Genomic DNA, 21,017 nt, shown 5'->3' with positions numbered 1-21,017 from the left:
CAGCTGTACTGGGGAATTCCTGATTCTACCTGAATTATGTTTGAGAGGCTTCCATTAAAGAACACCTTCTGTGTTCTTTTAGACAAGTAACTCTTCATCCACATTATAGCAGGGGGTGTAAAGCCAAAACACATATGTTTTTCCAGCAGCAAACTATGATCGATAATGTAAAAAGCTGCACTGAAGTCTAACAAGACAGCCCCCACAATAATTTAATCATCAATTTATCTCAGCCAATCATCAGTCATTTGTGTAAGTGCTGTGCTTGTTGAGTGTCCTTCCTTATATGCGTGCTGAAAGTCTGTTGTCAATTTGTTTACTGTGAAATAGCATTGTATCTGGTCAAACACAATTTTTTCCGGAAGTTTACTACGGGTTGGTAACATGCTGATTGGTCGGCTGTTTAAGCAAGTAAAGGGTCCCCAGCAAAGCATCCCCCACACCATCACACCTCCTCCTCCATGCTTCACGCTGGGAACCACACATGCGAAGATCATCCGTTCACCTACTCTGCGTCTCACAAAGACACGGCGGTTGGAACCAAAAATCTCAAATTTGGACTCATCAGGCCAAAGGACAGATTTCCACCGGTCTAATATCCATTGCTCATGTTTCTTGGCCCAAGCAAGTCTCTTCCTCTTATTGGTGTCCTTTAGTAGTGGTTTCTTTGCAGCAATTCGACCATGAAGGCCTGATTCATGCAGTCTCCTCTGAACAGTTGATGTTGAGATGTGTCTGTTACTTGAACTCTGTGAAGCATTTATTTGGACTACAATCAGAGGTGCAGTTAACTCTAATGAACTTATCCTCTGCAGCAGAGGTAACTCTGGGTCTTCCTTTCCTGTGGCGGCCCTCATGAGAGCTCGTTTCATCTTAGCGCTTGATGGTGTTTTGCGGCTGCACTTGAAGAAACGTTCAAAGTTCTTGAAATGTTTCGCATTGACTGACCTTCATGTCTTAAAGTAATGACGGACTGTCGTTTCTCTTTGCTTATTTGAGCTGTTCTTGCCATAATATGGACTTGGTCTTTTACCAATAAGGCACCTCGAGTGTTTGTGGTATATGGCCAATAAACCACAGCTATGGGCTGTATCCAGAAACTCCACGTTGTGTCGTGCATAAGAACAGCCATATACCACACCCCCTTATTGCTTAAATAAATAAGTGCTCCCCTTCCTTCTGTGTTTTTGTCAGATAACAAAACACATTTAAATCGTTCATTTTTCCTTCTTACTCCTAGTAATAGACCAACCACAAGTTTGTAATGTAGTAGGCTATGTAATGCATGTATTAAATATACTGTATATATACAGTATCAGTCAAACGTTTGGAAACACCTACTCATTCAAGGGTTTTTCTTTTTATTTACTATTTTCTACATTGTAGAATAATAGTGAAGACATTAACACTATTAAATAACACATATGGAATCATGTAGTAACCAAAAAACTGTTAAACAAATCAAATATATTTTATATTTGAGATTCTTCAAAGTAGCCACCCTTTGCCTGGATGACAGCTTTGCACACTCTTGGCATTCTCTCAACCAGCTTCATGAGGTAGTCACCTGGAATGCATTTCAATTCATTTGTGGAATTACTGCGCTTGAGCCAATCAGTTGTGTTGAGCCAATCAGGTAGGGGTGGTATACAGAAGATAGCCCTATTTGCTATTATAAACTGGTTACCAATGTCATTAGAGCATCAAAAATAAATGTTTTGTCATACTCGTTGTATACGGTCTGATATACCACGGCTTTCAGCATTCAGGGCCCGAACTGAAGCAATCAGTGTGCACATTTTATATCTAGACCAATATCAGCCACAATCTTACAGGCAGTGCTGTAAGCAACCTTGCTTTAGGGTCCGGAATGAAATAAACTGAAGAGCCGACAGGCGGAAGACTCGGCGGAAGCGGTCTGTCAGGGAAGAAATATTTGCAGAATTTGACACAAAGAAGCCTTAGGATCTAAAATACATTTTATATTTCGATTTAAACGTATTCCCCAGTCCGCTGCAATGATTCTGCTAGAAATCAACAACCGGATTATAGAAGAGACGCTGACGTTGAAATTTGACAGCGCATCCAATGGGTGAGAAATCATTGTTCCAGACTAGCTTGCTAGCTACTGAATAGCTAACAGTAGCCTTATCTTAATGCCTGGCCAGTATTATTTGTTCGACAATGAATGATGGATGGAAAATGTGTGGCTGGTGGAATTGACAGAACAGTGACTATAGATTTGACACGTACAGTAATATTCTGATTTAACTGAATCAAGTGGCACGCGCCTCTGCAGGAGACATCGTTTAGCCGGAATAACGGGGTGTGTCTGTCACTGGTTAGCTTTGGCTAGCTAGACTAGCTGGGCAGGGGAAGCGTTTCTGACAACTGTCTAGCCCCAAAAAGGGGGTAAAGCTAAGCGAACTCTAGTTCACGTGTGCTTGTCGGCATCCCCTCGTTTATTGTCCCAATGAACTGCCAATTTTTCAATTATGATGGTGGCTTTCCATAAAATATGTCCAGCCGTGTTGTTAGCTAACTATACATATCACTGGCTACTATGCTAATCACCGCAATAAAAGGGAACCTGCTTTTCTAGTTCGTGGTATAGTAGCTAGCTAACTAGTTTGCTTTCATCTCTCCTCGCTTTGAATTGAGAAAGAGAACGTATCGTTATGGGTTAACCTTGTATTAGCTAGAGTCGTTCAATTTCAAGAAATGAATAGAGAGTAATCAGACTAGATAGCTGCTAACGAGTATAGCTAGCAATATATTAGCCATCGCATTGTTGGCCTCTTCCGCATTCCAGCATCCCCAAGTTGGGTCTTGTCAGTGCAACTCTCTGGGGAGAGGAACTGCAGTTATAGACAACCTCTAAACCCCAAGGAGTGCTTTCTTGAAATACAATTGCAAGTTGCACGAATATGCCAACATGGTAACTGCTGCTGCAGAATATTATTATACTGGCAGCAAATTAAGCGTTGTCTATAGTTAAGCCTACTCAACAAAACATGGCCGAATTTGTTATATTATCATTCATTCAGTTTTATACATATTTGAAATATAATCCTCTCTATTTGTAGGACTAAACCAGAGGCAGTGGAGGTGACATTTGCAGGTGAGTTAAGGACTAGTGGTTATTAATATTTCCACGCAATACCATGCAGTTTTAACAATATTATGCTATTTTCAGGAGTGAGTTGTCCAGGTGGGTGCTTGTTTGTAACTGATGGCTTTTCTCTGAACTGTAGATTTTGATGGTGTCCTCTACCACATCTCCAACCCCGATGGGGACAAGACCAAGCTGATGGTCAGCATCTCCCTCAAGTTCTACAAGGAGCTGCAGGAGCACGGAGCTGATGAGGTGACACACACACCAGCATCTGTACCTCCCTTGCCCTCCGTTCAATCTACAGATATGTCCCGTGTAGCTCAGTTGGTGGAGCATGGCGCTTGCAACGCCAGGGTTGTGGGTTCGATTCCCACGGGGACCAGTATATGTGATCGACCAGCCCGATTTGGTCTTATGTAGCAAAATTTGAAATTGTGTTTTTTACATTGGATAAAGGAAGAGACTCAGAGCTAGAACATGGTATATCATACACTACAGCTGAGGAACTTTGGGAAAGTAATTCTGCTTTGAAAGTTGATAAACATGTAACCTCACTTTTGAGAAAATGGCCCTTACTCTATCTTACTCTAATTCCACTGATTTCAGAACTCAGTCCTCCAGAAAGAGGAGTGCAACCCTTATGCAGTTCTACTACCTGATATATATATATTTTTTAAATCAGCATTAAAAAGGATTATCTACATATACTGACCAGCTCATATTATAGACAGAAGCGTACTACATGGCAGACCAATCCGAACTCATCTCGCAGCATGTCCAGCCCACTCCTTTTCTCAGCCAATCATTGCTAGCTGGAAGGATGCTGTCTCTTTCCATGGCTAAACCAACTAGGCTCGTAATTTAACAACTTTATTTGTATTTCCATATGGCATTCAAGTCTGTTAAGGCAATGTTCCAGAATGCATTTCTTGCAAAAAAAAAATGCATTTTGATAAAAAAATAAACAAAAGTTTACGTTGAAATGGAGCTCCTGTGAAGTAGTGATGTATTTTTAAGGATGAAAATGTATGCACTCACTACTGTGAGTTGCTCTGTATAAGAGTGTCTGCTAAATTACTCAAATGTAATGCTTGAAAACTAACCCATGGCACTCATCATAGCTTCAATTGTCGTTTAAAATGTGTGTCAGAGTAGATGTTTATTTTATGTGAAAAAGGAGAAATGTCTGTAAAGCAGGATGTCAGGGCTTTGTACATCCTCACCATGTATGGAAGAAAGCAGCAGCAGCAGCAGCAGTGGTTTCTTATAGAAACAGGAAGTGCTTTCTGACTCACCCTATAAGGAGGAAGTGCTGACTGAGACAGCTAAATGTTGCCTAATGAACACCATGACTGCTTTCCTGTAGTCTACCAGTCCTTGTTTTCTTACTCTCTGAGAGCACTACTGGATCAAAGGACTGGATAGGTTTTAACAGTATTGCTTTTACCTGTCGAGCACTTTAAGATCATGGAGGAAAAGAGCTGTGGAAAGGAACACCTAACACTTGCTGCACAGTGGTGTGTTTTTTAAAGGACCAGATCATGTCCCAGTCCTGTCACCTGACCATAGAAAGTTAATGTCTGCCTTCATTGCCTTGTCTCCTACTTCAAGCTCTGTTCTTCATTGTAGTGGTATAGAAAGCTAGTTTAACTACTGCAAAAACAAAGTGGCCTTGTGAGAACATGTTCAGCTAATCAAGTCTTGTCCTTTTCAGTCACTCAATGTACATTTGGTTCACCTTGTCACCTTTCTTCACTAACCCACAACAAAACACATTTTTCGTGTAGAATGTTCCGCTTTACGTGTTACATAATAGATTTACCCAATACATAAATACATGTGTCACAATGGTGCACTCTTGCAATTTTACTGTAAAGGAAACTGAGTTGCAGTACAGCTTCTTATAATAGAAGTTGTCATCTCCTCTGTTTTGACATGTGGAAGCTGGATTTGCATATTATTGCCTTTTTTGTTCAGAACATGGGCTACATTCCAGTGATTCCACATTGACAGGTAACCGTTGTTTTAGGGGAAGGCTTATGATCTCCCCTTACCATTATCTACACTGAGACATCCATCCCTACCAGTCCACTCTAGCTCTCTGATGTTGCATAGCTGGTGTCTGACTCTGTTGGTGCCTTTGCTCTCTGGCCCTAATAACACACCAAATCCCTCCCTCCTTTCAGCTGCTGAAGCGGGTCTATGGGAACTTCCTGGTTTCACCCGAGGCGTGTAAGTATTATGTAACTACTGTCCACTCTCCCTATGTAAGTTAACACTGTCACAATGTTAATGACTCCAACTACTCAGAGAATTATCAACAGCGCGTCATATAGCCTATCCCTTACGGAGGTCCAACACCCACACTTATATTACTACCACTGACTTTGCTGGTAGCTACTTTATTCAGGAAAAATTTACTAACTATTACTGAGATACAATATGTGGTTGTGACACCACCAAGCTGTGACTGAGATAGTGTATGTGGTTGTGACACCACCTAGCTGTGACTGAGATACAGTATGTGGTTGTGACACCACCTAGCTGTGACTGAGATACAGTATGTGGTTGTGACACCACCTAGCTGTGACTGAGATACAGTATGTGGTTGTGACACCACCTAGCTGTGACTGAGATAGTGTATGTGGTTGTGACACCACCTAGCTGTGACTGAGATACAGTATGTGGTTGTGACACCACCTAGCTGTGACTGAGATACAGTATGTGGTTGTGACACCACCTAGCTGTGACTGAGATACAGTATGTGGTTGTGACACCACCTAGCTGTGACTGAGATAGTGTATGTGGTTGTGACACCACCTAGCTGTGACTGAGATACAGTACGTGGTTGTCCCACCACCTAGCTGTGACTGAGATACAGTATATGTGGTTGTGACACCACCTAGCTGTGACTGAGACAGTATGTGGTTGACACCACCTAGCTGTGACTGAGATACAGTATGTGGTTGTCCCACCACCTAGCTGTGACTGAGATACAGTATGTGGTTGTCCCACCACCTAGCTGTGACTGAGATACTGTATGTGGTTGTGACACCACCTAGCTGTGACTGAGATACTGTATGTGGTTGTCCCACCACCTAGCTGTGACTGAGATACTGTATGTGGTTGTCCCACCACCTAGCTGTGACTGAGATACAGTATGTGGTTGTGACACCACCTAGCTGTGACTGAGATACAGTATGTGGTTGTGACACCACCTAGCTGTGACTGAGATACAGTATGTGGTTGTCCCACCACCTAGCTGTGACTGAGATACAGTATGTGGTTGTCCCACCACCTAGCTGTGACTGAGATACAGTATGTGGTTGTGACACCACCTAGCTGTGACTGCGATACTGTATGTGGTTGTCCCACCACCTAGCTGTGACTGAGATACTGTATGTGGTTGTCCCACCACCTAGCTGTGACTGAGATACTGTATGTGGTTGTGACACCACCTAGCTGTGACTGAGATACTGTATGTGGTTGTGACACCACCTAGCTGTGACTGAGATACTGTATGTGGTTGTCCCACCACCTAGCTGTGACTGAGATACTGTATGTGGTTGTCCCACCACCTAGCTGTGACTGAGATACAGTATGTGGTTGTGACACCACCTAGCTGTGACTGAGATACAGTATGTGGTTGTCCCACCACCTAGCTGTGACTGAGATACAGTATGTGGTTGTGACACCACCTAGCTGTGACTGAGATACAGTATGTGGTTGTGACACCACCTAGCTGTGACTGAGATACAGTATGTGGTTGACACCACCTAGCTGTGACTGAGATACAGTATGTGGTTGTCCCACCACCTAGCTGTGACTGAGATACAGTATGTGGTTGTGACACCACCTAGCTGTGACTGAGATACAGTATGTGGTTGTGACACCACCTAGCTGTGACTGAGATACAGTATGTGGTTGTCCCACCACCTAGCTGTGACTGAGATACAGTATGTGGTTGTCCCACCACCTAGCTGTGACTGAGATACAGTATGTGGTTGACACCACCTAGCTGTGACTGAGATACAGTATGTGGTTGTCCCACCACCTAGCTGTGACTGAGATACTGTATGTGGTTGTGACACCACCTAGCTGTGACTGAGATACTGTATGTGGTTGTGACACCACCTAGCTGTGACTGAGATACAGTATGTGGTTGTGACACCACCTAGCTGTGACTGAGATACAGTATGTGGTTGTGACACCACCTAGCTGTGACTGAGATACAGTATATGGTTGTGACACCACCTAGCTGTGACTGAGATACAGTATGTGGTTGTGACACCACCTAGCTGTGACTGAGATACAGTATGTGGTTGTGACACCACCTAGCTGTGACTGAGATACAGTATGTGGTTGACACCACCTAGCTGTGACTGAGATACAGTATGTGGTTGTGACACCACCTAGCTGTGACTGAGATACAGTATGTGGTTGTGACACCACCTAGCTGTGACTGAGATACAGTATGTGGTTGTGACACCACCTAGCTGTGACTGAGATACAGTATGTGGTTGTGACACCACCTAGCTGTGACTGAGATACAGTATGTGGTTGTGACACCACCTAGCTGTGACTGAGATACAGTATGTGGTTGTGACACCACCTAGCTGTGACTGAGATACAGTATGTGGTTGTGACACCACCTAGCTGTGACTGAGATACAGTATGTGGTTGTGACACCACCTAGCTGTGACTGAGATACAGTATGTGGTTGTCCCACCACCTAGCTGTGACTGAGATACAGTATGTGGTTGTGACACCACCTAGCTGTGACTGAGATACAGTATGTGGTTGTGACACCACCTAGCTGTGACTGAGATACAGTATGTGGTTGTGACACCACCTAGCTGTGACTGAGATACAGTATGTGGTTGTGACACCACCTAGCTGTGACTGAGATACAGTATGTGGTTGTGACACCACCTAGCTGTGACTGAGATACAGTATGTGGTTGTGACACCACCTAGCTGTGACTGAGATACAGTATGTGGTTGTGACACCACCTAGCTGTGACTGAGATACAGTATGTGGTTGTGACACCACCTAGCTGTGACTGAGATACAGTATGTGGTTGTGACACCACCTAGCTGTGACTGAGATACAGTATGTGGTTGTGACACCACCTAGCTGTGACTGAGATACAGTATGTGGTTGTGACACCACCTAGCTGTGACTGAGATACAGTATGTGGTTGTCCCACCACCTAGCTGTGACTGAGATACAGTATGTGGTTGTGACACCACCTAGCTGTGACTGAGATACAGTATGTGGTTGTGACACCACCTAGCTGTGACTGAGATACAGTATGTGGTTGTGACACCACCTAGCTGTGACTGAGATACAGTATGTGGTTGTGACACCACCTAGCTGTGACTGAGATACAGTATGTGGTTGTGACACCACCTAGCTGTGACTGAGATACAGTATGTGGTTGTCCCACCACCTAGCTGTGACTGAGATACAGTATGTGGTTGTGACACCACCTAGCTGTGACTGAGATACAGTATGTGGTTGTGACACCACCTAGCTGTGACTGAGATACAGTATGTGGTTGTGACACCACCTAGCTGTGACTGAGATACAGTATGTGGTTGTGACACCACCTAGCTGTGACTGAGATACAGTATGTGGTTGTGACACCACCTAGCTGTGACTGAGATACAGTATGTGGTTGTGACACCACCTAGCTGTGACTGAGATACAGTATGTGGTTGTCCCACCACCTAGCTGTGACTGTAAATCACTATAAATGACTCAAATGTAAAAAAGAAACAACTGCTTCTTGTTTTCCTGCTTTAGTTTTTTCCACAGCCTGAAGTGTAGACACATTCAGTTAAAATAACACCATGCACCCATGTCCTCCTCCGGGATTGAAACTATGGATAGTGTTTACTGGGTGATACGCTGTCTTTGGTTGGCACCAGGTCTAACGCTTTGCATTTAGGCCAACACGTTGTTCGTTTTTTTTTGCTTAATAGTTTACTTTGCTGGCAAGTCAACGCAGAATTTGGGTTTTATTAGCATTTGTCATTTGCTATAGGCTGGTTTTGACCCCCATTCCCATCAGAGATTGACACACGATTGACACCATGTCATAGTTAGTAAACCTCTTACAAAGAAGTTTTCTAGTGAGTGAATAATTATATCGAACAATAGCTGATCTTGTCTGTGATTGGCCTTCTCTTAGGCTACAACGTGTCCCTGCTCTTTGACCTGGATGCGGTCCCGGCCAACAAGGAGGAAGTGATCCACCAGGCGGGCATGCTGAAGAGGAACTGCTTTGCCTCGGTGTTCGAGAAGTACTTCAAGTTCCAGGAGGAGGGCAAGGAGGGGGAGAAGAGGGCCGTGGTCCACTACAGAGATGACGAGTCCATGTAGGTGGCCACTGCACTGCCTGGATGAAAATGTATAGAAGTAACCATAGACAAAAACAAGGATGCTATTTGTTGTTGACCACTAAAAGTCTGAGGCTTTGGGTGGGGGGGTTCTACTAAAACATATGGAATTGTTTTAAGGTGGTCATGACATGGATCGTTTAGCTATTTGATTTGGAATTTTAGGACCTCTGTAGGTATCAAAACAATTACTTGTTAAAATTTAGAATTTTGCCTTTACTGCTATAGCCCATAGAAACACATTGAATAACACATTCATAAATGGCAAAACAGTCAAAAATAAATCATACGGTTTTGAAGTGTGTCTCTGTCTCACACACTACCGGTCAAAAGTTTTAGAACACCTACTCAAGGGTTTTTCTTTATTTGTACTATTTTCTACATTGTAGAATAATAGTGAAGATATCAAAACAAATCAAAACAAAAAGCACCTATGGAATCGTGTAGTAACCAAAAAAGTGTTACACAAATTATATATTTGAGATTCTTCAAATGGCTACCATTTGCCTTGATGACAGCTTTGCACACTCTTGGCATTCTGTGAACCAGGTTCATGAGGTAGTCACCTGGAATGGATTTCAATTAACAGGTGTACCTTCTTAAAAGTTATTTAGTGGAATTTCATTCCGTAATGCATTTGAGCCAATCAGTTGTGTTGTGACAAGGTAGGAGTGGTATACAGAATATAGCCATATTTGGTAAAAGACCAAGTCCATATTATGGTAAGAACAGCTCAAATAAGCAAAGAGAAATGACAGTCCATCATTACTTTAAGACATGAATGTCAGTCTATCGCTCGTTTTTCTTGGCTCAAATAAGTCTCTTCTTATTGGTGTCCTTTAGTAGTGGTTTCTTTGCAGCAATTCGACCATGAAGGCCTGATTTACGTAGTCTCCTCTGAGCAATTGGCGTTGAAATGTGTCTGTTACTTAGCACTTATTTTGGCTGGTAACTAATGAATTTATCCTCTGCAGCAGAGGTAACTCTGGGTCTTCCTTTCCTGTGGCGGTCCTCATGAGAGACAGTTTTATCATAGCGCTTGATAGTTTTTGCGGCTGCGCTTGAAGAAACTTTCAGAGTTTAAATGTCCGTATTGACTGACCTTCATGTCTTGAAGTAATGATGGACTGTCAGTTCTCTTTGCTTATTTGAGCTGTTCTTGCCATAATATGGACTTGGTCTTTTACCAAATAGGGCTATCTTCTGTATACCACCCCTACCTTGTCACAACATAACCGATTGTCTCAAAAGCATTAAGAAGGAAAGAAATTCCACAAATAAACTTTTAATAACGCACACCTGTTAATTGAAATGCATTCCAGGTGACTACCTCATGAAGCTGGTTGAGAGAATGCCAAGAGTGTGCAAAGCTGTCATCAAGGCAAAGGGTGGCTACTTTGAAGAATCTCCAATATAGACTATATTTTGATTTAACACTTTTTTTTTTTTTTTTAGTTACTACATGATTCCATGTGTTATTTCATATTTTTGATGTCTTCACTATTCTAAAATATAGAAAATAGTACAAATTAAAAAAATTCAAAAAAACTTGAATGAGTAGGTGTCTAAACCTTTGATTGGTACTGTATATATTTTGAAATCCAAGAAACCTTCCTTTTTTTTTTTTTACTGCCAGTATTCCATGTCACTGAGGTGACTACTGGTTGTTGACATGTTTCTGTGTTTGTCCTCAGGTATCTGGAGGCCAAGAAGGACAGAGTGACAGTGGTGTTCAGCACTGTGTTCAAAGACGACGATGATGTCATCCTTGGGAAAGTGTTCATGCAGGTAAACAATATTTCTCTCAAGTAGTGATGCGCTGATACTGATATCCAATATTTTCTTTGCCAAAAAAAAACGATACCGATATTTAACATTTTAGCGGCCTTTTAAGCATTCTAGTATAGTCCCGTGTGGCTCAGTTGGTAGAGCATGGTGTTTGCAACGCCAGGGTTGTGGGTTCGATTCCCACGGGGGACAAGTATGGAGAATTTTTTTTTATGAAAGTCGCTCTGGATAAGAGCGTCTGCTAAATGACTAAAATGTAAATGTATAGTTAAATAGTTCACACACACACATGGCTGCAGCAGTCTAAGGCACTGCATCTCAGTGCAGTAGGCGTCACTACAGTCGTTGGTTCGAATCCAGGCTGTTTCACATCTGGTCGTGATTGGGAGTCCCATAGGGTGGCGCACAATTGGCCCAGTGTCGTCCGGGTTAGGCCGTCATTGTAAATAACAATTTGTTCTTAACTGACTTGCCTAGTTAAATAAAGGTTACCACACTGACGAAAAGTTATTTTGCTGGCATGTACGTATGTCCCCCATTACCAGTAAAACCTATTTCTTTCACTTACTTGCTGTTTCGTTGTTCAGTCGTTTCATTCTCAACCAGGATTTCATCATACCATGTCAAGCAGTGAAGTTTCAGGTCTGTCTGTCCGTGGCCTCTCTTCCTCGGTGCGCACTGTTATTGTGTCCGTTTCCATCTTGTCCAGCTATGTCTAACATTTCACGTAAACCCTGTTTCTTGTCTACATCGAGGTAGTGGTCCTTGTACATAGCATCGAGCATGGTGGCGACACAGTAAAGAGAATGCCACCGACTCGCTTGTTCACAGCCTGTGTTGCCAGTTTTGAGCAGGCGTTTCAATGCGGATCCCTGTGGCTCAGTTGGTAGAGCATGGTGTTTGCAACGCCAGCATGGTGTTTGCAACGCCAGCATGGTGTGTGCAACGCCAGCATGGTGTGTGCAATGCCAAGGTTCTGGGTTCGATTCCCACGGGGGGCCAGTACAAAAAAAAATGTATGAAATGTATGCATTCATTCACTACTGTAAGTCGCTCTGGATAAGAGCGTCTGCTAAATGACTAAAATGTAAATGTAATGCCATGACAGAGGGTATCATGTCTGCTGTCGATGAGCTTATTTCTCCAGTCAGTTGTTCGAATGGAGACAGCTAGTGTGTTTGTTTCAAACATGTTCTCAAATGCCATTGAAATGTCAGCAGCAGTATGACAACCAGCACATTCATGAGCATGAAATACGGTTCGACGACCCTCTGTGCTGTCAGACTCCGCATAGTCATGGAGCTGATATTGCTAGTCCAAATGTTAGTCGTGAAGCTAATAGCAGTGATGCTATTACTGTGTAACTTCGGTAGGGCAACATCTGAAAAATGGCGCACTTGGTAGTGTGTACCGGTGCTCGACCAGTCTCGAAAGCCAACATCACCCACGACAGAGAACGGTTGTCAAGGACAACGAATTCCATTATCATGGCGTAAATGGATTTGGCCTTTGAGTTGCCTCGCTGAAATATGGTTACTCTTTCAAATGACTGTTTGACTTATTGACTGATCGAGCCACACAGCAGACATTGTGGGCTAGGTTAGGAATGCTGTGTAGTGCAACATTTTACGTGGTGTCATTACATCATTATAGGTATGCGCGTCAGCTTTGACATCGGTATTGCACATCGGCGTTAAACTAGAAATATCCGGTCGGTGTTGGCATTTTTAGCTAATATCGGCCGATTCCGATATATGTTCACTGATATATTGTGCATCCCTACTCTCAAGTTTTCATTACCCTTAACAGGAACCGCCTCTCACATGATTTAAAATGAGCTTGGCAGCACTATGTACGGTACAAAATGATGTAATTACAATACAGTATGTAGTTGTCCATATGGTTGTGAAAAGGAGAAATGGTGCCAAAGTATCTTTGCACTGTTGCCTAAAGGTAGTTCACTACAGTAATGATGAAACCCCATCACCTCTCCATGTCTGTGTAAATGATTTATGAAATATGTTATTTGCTCTCTACACTATTATGTATTTGTCATGGACAACCTTAGTGTGTGTCGCTCTCTGTGTCTCACTGTCTGTCTGTGTTGCTCTCTCTGTCTCTGTGTGTAGGAGTTTAAGGAGGGTCGGCGAGCCAGTCACACTGCCCCCCAGGTTCTGTTCAGTCACCGGGAGCCGCCGCTGGAGCTGAAGGACACTGACGCCGCTGTTGGAGACAACATCGGCTACATCACCTTCGGTCTGTACCAACCTTTCCCAGGTTTTCCACAAATCCTGGCTGGAGGATTCTGGATTTCCTGCTTATTCCCTTCTGATTCCTGGAATCTTCCAAATGAGATTTTGGGCCTTCCTGGGAATTACATGGGTGTACTGTACAAGATAGTGCCTGGAGCTGAATTGTGTGACCATTAAATATATATATATATTTTAACTTAAACTAGACATGCAATTAATTAGTCCGTTTTCCAGCGCTAGTGACATGATAAAAAGTAGTCAGTGAATGATCATAAACAAACATTAGCTTGTATATCAGGTCAGTCATCAGCTTAATTCCAATGTCTTTGTGGTAATGTGTTATTTCTCCGGTTCTCTCAGTCCTGTTCCCACGTCACACCAATGCCAACGCCAGAGACAACACCATCAACCTCATCCACACCTTCAGGGACTACCTGCACTACCACATAAAGTGCTCCAAGGTGACTTCCCTAACTAGTATACTAACTAGGACCCTATTAGTCCCAACTTCTGCACTGCCCTAACTAGGACACTACTGTACCTGCACTACCCAATATAGTGCGCCAAGATGAGCACTAACTATTGGCCTTACTAGGGCCCTGCCGTACCTGCACTACCATGTAAAGGAACAGTTTTCTGGACATAGATTAAGCAAGGGTTAAGGGAATAACTTTTCCTGTCCTAACTAGGACCCTGCTTTACCTGCCCTACTTTACCGGCACTAGCATGGTAAAACGCTGCAGTCTGCAGTCTGTGATCAGCCTTCCCTGTAGCTCAGTTGGTAGAGCATGGTGTGTGCAACACCAGGGTTGTGGGTTCGATTCCCACGGGGGGCCAGCACTGGAAAAAAAATGTATGAAATTGTATGAAATGTATGCATTCACTACTGTAAGTCGCTCTGGATAAGAGCGTCTGCTAAATGACTAAAAAAAAAAAAAAAAAAATCATAAAGGTATCTGATGGGCTTTCCATCGTAAAAAGTTACTTGCGTGTAAATATGTGCTTTTCAGATTCCTGCCTGGTATGAGTTGAGGTCAGTTAGTGTGTGTCAGTGAGCTGTTGGTTCAGTAGGTGTGTATTAAGGTATGTCTCTGTCCCCCCCCCCAGGCCTACATCCACACACGTATGAGGGCTAAGACTTCCGACTTCCTCAAGGTGTTGAACCGGGCTCGACCCGACGCTGAGAAGAAGGAGATGAAGACCATGTCGTAAGTTCCTGCTGCTCCGCACTCCAGCGTTGGAGTGCTGATCTAGGATCAGTTTAGCCTTTTAGCTCACTATGGATAGTATTACATGTTTATGTGGGAGGGGATCCTAGATCAGCACACCAACTCTCAGATGCTTTTAGAATATGGTCCCATACCTGGACTGTGCTTGATTGAGCTTGCCTGGAACTAATTAAATAGTCCCAAAAGTGCAAGCCCCGCCCACCTGGCACTCCAGCCAATGCTCGAACAAAACGCTCAAAGTATTTGAAAAAATAAACATACTATTAGAACCCAGGTCTGGCTTATTCCACTGCCAGCCATTGGGTTCACTGGGATGTGGGTGACCTAACGTTGACTAGCTAGCAGCACTGCCTGTAGGACACTTCTATCCTTAAAAACAAGTCATATGGGAAATTCACCTTGCTGGAACTGTGTGCCTCTGAGTGCAGCCTGTTCTCAAAGAAATCAGTTAATCTGTTATCATTTATTGAAGCACACTGGCTACTTTCACCATGTCCCCAGATCTTATTGTCCCTGATAATGCTTTTTTAAAATGTTGTGTGAAATGTTTCCACATCCCTCGCCCACCTCGACATTAATTAAGGAAATACCAACACTGAACACACACTCATCGGTGCCTGTGTGGTGAACAGCAGTCAGACGGAGAGAGACAGCCAGGGTGGAAGTGTGTGCTCTCTCTACATCTCTGGTACTAAGTTGTAGCCTTCGCCCGAATCACAGCTGATAAATGAATGGATTGCAGAGATTCCTTAGAAGCTGATAAAAGAATAGATTCTACAGATTCCTTAGAACCCTCCTGTAATGGTCTTGTGTCTGTAGGCTTCTGTGTTTGTGAGGGGGGTCTTGTTTCAACAGTTGTGTGTTTGTTCGTTCATTGTGTGTGTCCTACTAGAACTGCTCTGACACTAGCAGCGCTGTTTGAAGTGGGCTCCGGTGGAATTTTTACAAGCTCCCCCCACTCACTCTCACACTCAGGTTGGTCCCTATTGCTGTGTGGGATCTGTGGATCTGACCAGCACTCCCCCTCTGTCTGAAACAGAAGAGCCCTTGTCTAAATATGAATATTTAACTGTGACTCCGGGGAATTCTATGCCACTGTTCCTCAGGGAGCTCTGCTCTGGGTGGAAGGAAGCAGGGGTGTACTCTTGTTTCACATTCTGGGATTTAGTCAGCGGTAGTTGACATAGTTGGGTCAACATTTAGTTGGAAGGTGTGGTATCTGTATTTATTTTACTCCTGCATGAAGGCCATATGTGCTGACCTTTTGTGTGTTGACCAAGAGTCGTTTGTCCTGTCGACCAATCGATTGGTCAACATTTTTAAACGTGTATTTTTCCATATAGACACATCGAATGTCTTAATCAAATCAACTATATATACTGAGCTTGTCTGATGCTTTAAGCGAACTGTTTGATTAAATAATTGGTAGCTGGATGGTATGGTAGCTCTCCAGGATGGTAGCTCTCCAGGAACAGGGTTGGAGAGAGAACCTATAGGATGGTAGTTCTCCAGGAACAGGATTGGAGAGGGAACCTATAGGATGGTAGTTCTCCAGGAACAGGGTTGGAGAGAGAACCTATAGGATGGTAGTTATCCGGGAACAGGGTTGGAGAGAGAACCTATAGGATGGTAGTTATCCGGGAACAGGGTTGGAAAGGACCTATAGGATGGTAGTTCTCCGGGAACAGGGTTGGAGAGAGAACCTATAGGATGGTAGTTCTCCAGGAACAGGGTTGGAGAGGGAACCTATAGGATGGTAGTTCTCCAGGAACAGGGTTGGAGAGGGAACCTATAGGATGGTAGTTCTCCAGGAACAGGGTTGGAGAGAGAACCTATAGGATGGTAGTTCTCCAGGAACAGGGTTGGAGAGAGAACCTATAGGATGGTAGTTCTCCAGGAACAGGGTTGGAGAGAGAACCTATAGGATGGTAGTTCTCCAGGAACAGGGTTGGAGAGAGAACCTATAGGATGGTAGTTCTCCAGGAACAGGGTTGGAGAGAGAACCTATAGGATGGTAGTTCTCCAGGAACAGGGTTGAAGTGAACCTATAGGATGGTAGTTAGGAAGCGCTGAGTCCATATTAGATCTATGTGTGCCACGTTTTTTTTGTAAAGCCTTTATTGCAGCAAGGACTAAACAGTCGTATTCGTGAATGCAATTTCCGAAATGGAATGGTTTAGGCCTATTTATTGTTTATGCTAATTATTCAATGGTTGCTTTATTTTATTTTTAAACTAAAATGCTTGATTGCATTTCACATCATGAATGACTCATATGCTGTGTGATGACATGAACAATACCCCATAATGTCAAAGTGGAATTATGTTTCTAATTATTTTTTACAACTGAATAAAAAAATGAAAAGCTGAAATGTGGTGAGTCAATAAGGATTCAACCTCTTTGTTATGGCAAGCCTAAAAGTTCAGGAGTAAAAATGTGCTTAGCAAGTCCCAGAATAGGTTGCATGGACTCTGTGTGCTATAATGTTTAACATGATTTTTTTAAATAACTACCTCATCTCTGTACATCCCACATGCAATTAATTATCTGTAAGGTCCCTCAGTCGTGCAGTGAATTTCAAACACGGGTTCAACCACAAAGACCAGGGAGGTTTTCCAATGCCTTGCAAAGAAGGGCGCCTATTGGTAGATGGCTAAAAATGTAAAAAGCAGACATTGAATATCTCTTTGACCATGGTGAAGTTATTAATTACACTTTGGATGGGGCGTCAATACACCGTCACTACAAAGATAGATGTTCTTCCTAACTCAGTTGCCAGAGAGGAAGGAAACTGCTCAGGGATTTTACAGTGAATCCAATGGTGACTTTAAAACAGAGTTTAATAGCTGTGATGGGAGCAAAGTGAGGATTTATCAACAACATTGTAGTTACTCCACAATACTAACCTAATTGACAGAGTGAAAAGAAGGAAGCCTGTACAGAATAAAAATATTCTAGAACATGCATCCTGTTTGCAACAAGGCACTAAAGTAATGCTTCAAAAAATGTGGCAAAGCAATTACATTTTTGTCCTGAATACAAAGTGTTATGTTTGGGGCAATACAACAGCTCAAATAAGCAAAGAGAAATGACAGTTCATCATTACTTTAAGACATGAAGGTCAGTCATTGCGGAGATCATCCATTCACCTACTCTGTCTCATAAAGACATGGCGGTTGGAAACAAGAAACTCACATTTAGACTCATCAGGCCAAAGGACAGATTTCCACCTGTCTAATGTCCGTTGCTTGTGTTTCTTGGCCCAAGCAAGTTTCTTCTTATTGGTGTCCTTCAGAAGTGGTTTCTTTGCAACAATTCAACCATGTTCACGCAGTCTCCTCAGAACAGTTGATGTTGAGATGCATCTGTTACTTGAACTCTGAAGCATTTATTTGGGCTGCAATCTGAGGCTGGTAACTTATCCTCTGCAGCAGAGTTAACTCTGGGTCTTCCTTTCCTGTGACGATCCTCATGGGAGCCAGTTTCAACATAACGCTTGATGGTTTTTTCGACTGCGCTTGAAGAAACGTTCAAAGTTCTTGTAATGTTCCACATTGACTGACCTTCATGTCTTAAAGTAATGATGGACTGTCGTTTCTCTTTGCTTATTTGAGCTGTTCTTGCCATAATAGGGCTATCTTGTGTATATCCCCCTACCTTGTCACAACACAACTGATTGGCTCAAGCGCATTAACCCTCCTGCTGTGTTCGTTTTATGTTAATGAATTCTGTGTTCCCGGTCCAAAATGACCGTCCCCATTTATAGTGGATTATGAATCCATAATACATTTATGATCACCTAATGTTGTTAGATCTTTTTATCAACTTAAGTTCTTGTGAACATTACAAGTTTTGAATTTCTATTTGCTATTCATGGCCTGTATGAGCTCAGGTCAATGAGGCCTACAACTTATTTTTGAGTGTAAAAAAAAAAGCATAATGTATGGATTATTTTGACTATAACAAATACTCAGATGAAACATATTGTGCTATTTATCACAGACTATATCGTGTCAAAGTTTAACAAGGACTCTCTCCTCCTCACCAGTGTCATGATCAAAGATATGATCAAGAGCCTCACATACAGTACATCGTTTGGTCATTGTGCTGCCACAGAATGGATTGTGAGCAAGGCCTCAAAAAAGCTTTTATATAACAGAGCTGTGAGAAGTTCTATATATTATTGAAACAATGTTGTGATTGTTTGTGAGAATGTGGTTCCCATGGGGGAAAGATATCTGTTGGGGAAAGGTTCCCGTGGGGGTTGCCATGGAAGCCAAGAAGGGGAGTGAGGTTGTGTGTGTGCTCAAACACACATGTATGTGGAGGTCTGGGAGAGGAAGTGTGTCCATCTGATGAATGGGCATGTCCCTGAACTCAATTTTATACATTAATTGTAGTCTCACCCATTCATTTCTAATGACCGGTCATTTTTGACCGGGAAACACCATAGGTGTACAAAAGTTAAATGAAACACCCAAAATGCTATGAAAATCCTCATTTATTTTGTGTGTTCAGATGCCTTGTGGAAAAAGTCATGGAACCTTATGAGAATCAGGTTAAGTGAACTACATTTTTCAGAGAGAACTTGTAAATCGGTCCAATTCGAGCAGGAACACAGCAGGAGGGTTAGGAAGGAAAGAAATTCTACAAATTAACTTTTGACAAGGCACACCTATTAATTGAAAATCATTCCAGGTGAGTACCTCATGAAACTGGTTGAGAGAATGCCAAGAGTGTGCAAAGCTGTCATCAAAGCAAATGGTGGCTACTTTGAAGAATCTCAAATATATAGAGAGAGAGAGAGAGGCGAAGGTCGAGTCATGCGTCCCCCGAAACATGCGTCCTCCGAAACATGACCCGCCAAACTGCGCTTCTTAACACCCGCCCGCTTAACCTGGAAGCCAGCTGCTCCAATGTGTTGGAGGAAGCACTGTTTAACTGACAATCAGTCAGCCTGCAGGTGCCCAGGCCGCCACAAGGAGTCGCTAGAGCGCAATGAGCCAAGTAAAGCTCCCCCGGCCAAACACTCCCCTAACCCGGCCAACACTGGGCCAATTGTGCACCGCCCTTTGGGACTCCGAGTCATGGCCGGTTGTAACACAGCCTGGGATCGAACCCGGGTCTGTAGTGACGCTTCAAACACTGCGCCACTCCAGGAGGCCCCATGTATTTCATTTTCAATAAATTTGCAAACATTTGTAAAATTAGCATGTTTTCACTTTGACATTATGGGGTATTGTGTGTAGATGGATGAGTGGGGGGGAATTATATTTGGAATTCAGTCTGTAACACAACAAATGTGGAATATGTCGAGGGGTATAAATACTTTCTAAAGGCACTATCTGCCTTCAGCTGTCAACTATATCTTTCAACTGCAACATTTCAACAAGTTTGTCACCTAGTCAGCGCCAGCGAGGAGCCTACCTTGGACCTCGTGGCGAGAGGGTTTGCCTTTAAAACATTGACGGAATAACACCTAGAAGCAGTAATGCCAAGCCCTCTGTAGAATAGGCTTTAGGGCGAGCTGCCAACAAAGTGTCTGTGGCAAGACTTTTTCATTGATTTCTGGCTAACTGTTTTTTTTATGTCTGTTTTCAGGGGCAAGACGTTCTCCCGCTGAGGCTGGTCCACACGCGCACTCTGACCCCTGGACATGCCCAATCGTGCCACACTGAGACTCGACTCCACATTGGACAGGATCACAGGCCCCTAAAGCCCCGCCCAGCGCGTGTCCATCCTGTCTTTTTTAAATAAAGTTGTCTCCTCTTTGAATAAAGTTGTTTCTTAGTAGAAATCGAGGCTTAAACAAATAAAAAGGGCATTCCTTGCTTTGCATAGTTAAAAGATAATTATTAGTCCTATATAAATATATATATATAAAAAATATGAAATGTTTTGATACGATATCTTTTACTCCATTTGGTACTCTTACCTTGCTCCCTCCCTTCCTCCCTCCCTGGTGGTGTCCATAACTTCAGAACCCCTCCTACCTCCCTGGTGGTGTCCATAACTTCAGAACCCCTCATACCTCCCTGGCGGTGTCCATAACTTCAGAACCCCTCCTACCTCCCTGGTGGTGTCCATAACTTCAGAACCCCTCCTACCTCCCTGGTGGTGTCCATAACTTCAGAACCCCTCTCTTTCTCTTTCCTCCTCTCTATGCTTCCATGTTGTCTGTACCATTGTCATTGGAAAAATAAACCAGTCTTATAAAAATCATTATTTT

At 43.1% G+C, this 21,017-nt stretch overlaps 1 protein-coding gene across 1 annotated transcript; it reads left to right on the top strand.

The window, feature by feature from the left end:
* Positions 1 to 1,859: 1,859 nt before the first annotated feature.
* On the top strand, positions 1,860 to 21,010 carry LOC115179808 (actin-related protein 2/3 complex subunit 2-A). Its single transcript, XM_029741604.1, has 10 exons — positions 1,860 to 2,092; positions 3,087 to 3,121; positions 3,255 to 3,367; positions 5,302 to 5,347; positions 9,312 to 9,498; positions 11,214 to 11,307; positions 13,437 to 13,563; positions 13,920 to 14,020; positions 14,667 to 14,767; positions 20,390 to 21,010. Exons 1-10 carry the CDS (start codon positions 2,019 to 2,021, stop codon positions 20,409 to 20,411), a joined length of 900 nt encoding a protein of 299 aa, XP_029597464.1. The 5' UTR covers positions 1,860 to 2,018; the 3' UTR covers positions 20,412 to 21,010.
* The last annotated feature ends 7 nt before the right edge of the window (positions 21,011 to 21,017 follow it).

Source organism: Salmo trutta, chromosome 39, assembly GCF_901001165.1.
Source record: "Salmo trutta chromosome 39, fSalTru1.1, whole genome shotgun sequence".
NCBI classification, from domain to species: Eukaryota; Metazoa; Chordata; class Actinopteri; order Salmoniformes; family Salmonidae; genus Salmo; species Salmo trutta.
Note: the sequence above shows the minus strand (reverse complement) of the source record. Positions and strands in the feature narration are given on the sequence as shown.